This window comes from Cyprinodon variegatus, unplaced genomic scaffold (assembly GCF_000732505.1).
Source record: "Cyprinodon variegatus isolate N-32 unplaced genomic scaffold, C_variegatus-1.0 Scaffold1125, whole genome shotgun sequence".
NCBI lineage: Eukaryota > Metazoa > Chordata > Actinopteri > Cyprinodontiformes > Cyprinodontidae > Cyprinodon > Cyprinodon variegatus.
Window position 1 is genome coordinate 166002 of NW_015151578.1, and position 1696 is coordinate 167697.

The following is a 1696-nucleotide window of genomic DNA, read 5'->3' on the forward strand; positions in this document are numbered from 1 at the left end:
GTACAGACAGGAAGTGAGAACAGACGCAGCCTGGAACAGACAGAAAGTGACAACAGACAAAGCCTGGAACGGACAGGAAGCGAGAACAGACAGGAAGTTACAACAGACAGGGCCTGGTACAGACAGGAAGTGAGAACAGACAAAACCTGGAATGAACAGGAAGTAGCAACAGACAAAGCCAGGATTGAACAGGAAGTAACAACATTGGCCGTGACCCAGAGAGTAGGTACCTGTTTAAGTTGCGCTCCTTCTGCGTAGTTCATGACAGTGAAGTGCTTCTGGTAGTCATCAAAACGATCCAAGGAGAACGGCCTGAATAACGGAGACCAGGATTATTCTGCTGACTGGGAGAGGATCAGATCCGCTTCCTGTGGTCATCATGCTTTTCTCACCGGTTGGCGAAGCGGAGCCAGAACACATCGTAGACGTAGAGACACAGAGGCTGCACCGAGCGCAGCATCAGCATGTAGCGGATGTCAAACTTCACCATCCCTATTTCCTCTCTGCTGAACAGAACCGGGTCCTCCAGGTACTTACACACCACCTGGCAAACACACAGCGCCCATCAGCTCCGCAGCTCAGAACTTCCTTCTCACAGGCAGCCGTTTGGCTCATCAGACTGAAGATTCTGGACCAGAACCGGGACCACTGCAGCTGTGTTCTGGTCCAGATGCTCCAAACATCTGTTTTATTTTCCCCCCAGCTCTAGCCCAGCAGCTGTAACCCAGCTGGGGGTGGCGCCCTCTATCCATCAGCCTGGAACGGGTCACAGAACCATTTCTCTAAGGGATTAAAATCTTTTAATAATGGTGAGATTTATCGGTCGTCACGGACCAGGCTGAGGATGTCCACGGTTTGTCTAAAGACCTGCGGGTGATGAACTGGGGGCAGTTTGGTTTCCTCTCTGCTACCTTTGGCGTGCTCTCTCTCTGCCGGATGATGTAGTCCAGGTTCCGGGTGATGTGTGTGTCCAGACCTCGGGCCAGGTTCCATGGCTTACAGATCCAGTGGTTGTCCTCCCCACTAAAAGATACATGCAGAGATAAAATCATCAGGCAGGACCTGGAGAGGAAAGAAAATCTATGAATGAAAACCAGATCTGACCTTTGCTCTCTCAGCTGGTAATGTTTGATGAACTGTGGGAGCTCCGTCTGAAGGTTGAAGGTCACTGGGAGCCAGTCAGGGGGGGGGCCGCCTTTGACCCTGCGAGCCACAGCAGCCAGACAGTCCTTCACTGTCAGCACGCTCTCACAGGGGAACTGGTTCAGCAAAACGTCCGGCCGCTCTGCACTCAACCTCCTGGAAGACATGGAAACCTTAAACCATCAGAAACCACTTTCCTCTCTGAGTCACAGCTGGAACCAGAGTCCTCCTCCTCTGTTTCAGGTTGATTACGTTCTGCTCCGTGTCTCTTGGATTGCCTTGCTGATTTAAAAAAATGCCCAGAAACAGAAACACATCAAAGATGCTCTCCAGACCTGCAGATACCCAAACTGGGCATTTGTCAAATCAGCAAAGAAATCCAAAAAGCACGCAGCAGAAGATAGCTGTGAGAAGATTAAAACCAAAACATCTCCATCCCAGATGTTGCTGCATTCTTTGGAGGACCAGAATGTTCACATTTTGGACAAAGAAGACTGGTGGTTTGAGAGGGAATGATTCTAGCTTTCAAAAACCTATAAAGCAGCGATAGCGA

The 1696-nt window shown here is 50.2% G+C and overlaps 1 protein-coding gene across 1 annotated transcript in view; it reads right to left on the bottom strand.

The window, feature by feature from the left end:
- The window catches only part of ttll12 (tubulin tyrosine ligase like 12), a 9586-nt gene that overhangs the window by 4173 nt on the left and 3717 nt on the right, over positions 1-1696 (bottom strand). The window contains exons 6-9 of the mRNA XM_015400620.1: positions 1105-1304; positions 912-1023; positions 393-544; positions 231-312 (exon numbers count right to left, since the gene is read on the bottom strand). Coding sequence (XP_015256106.1) covers positions 231-312; positions 393-544; positions 912-1023; positions 1105-1304 — 546 coding nt within the window. The remainder of the gene's footprint in view (positions 1-230; positions 313-392; positions 545-911; positions 1024-1104; positions 1305-1696) is intronic.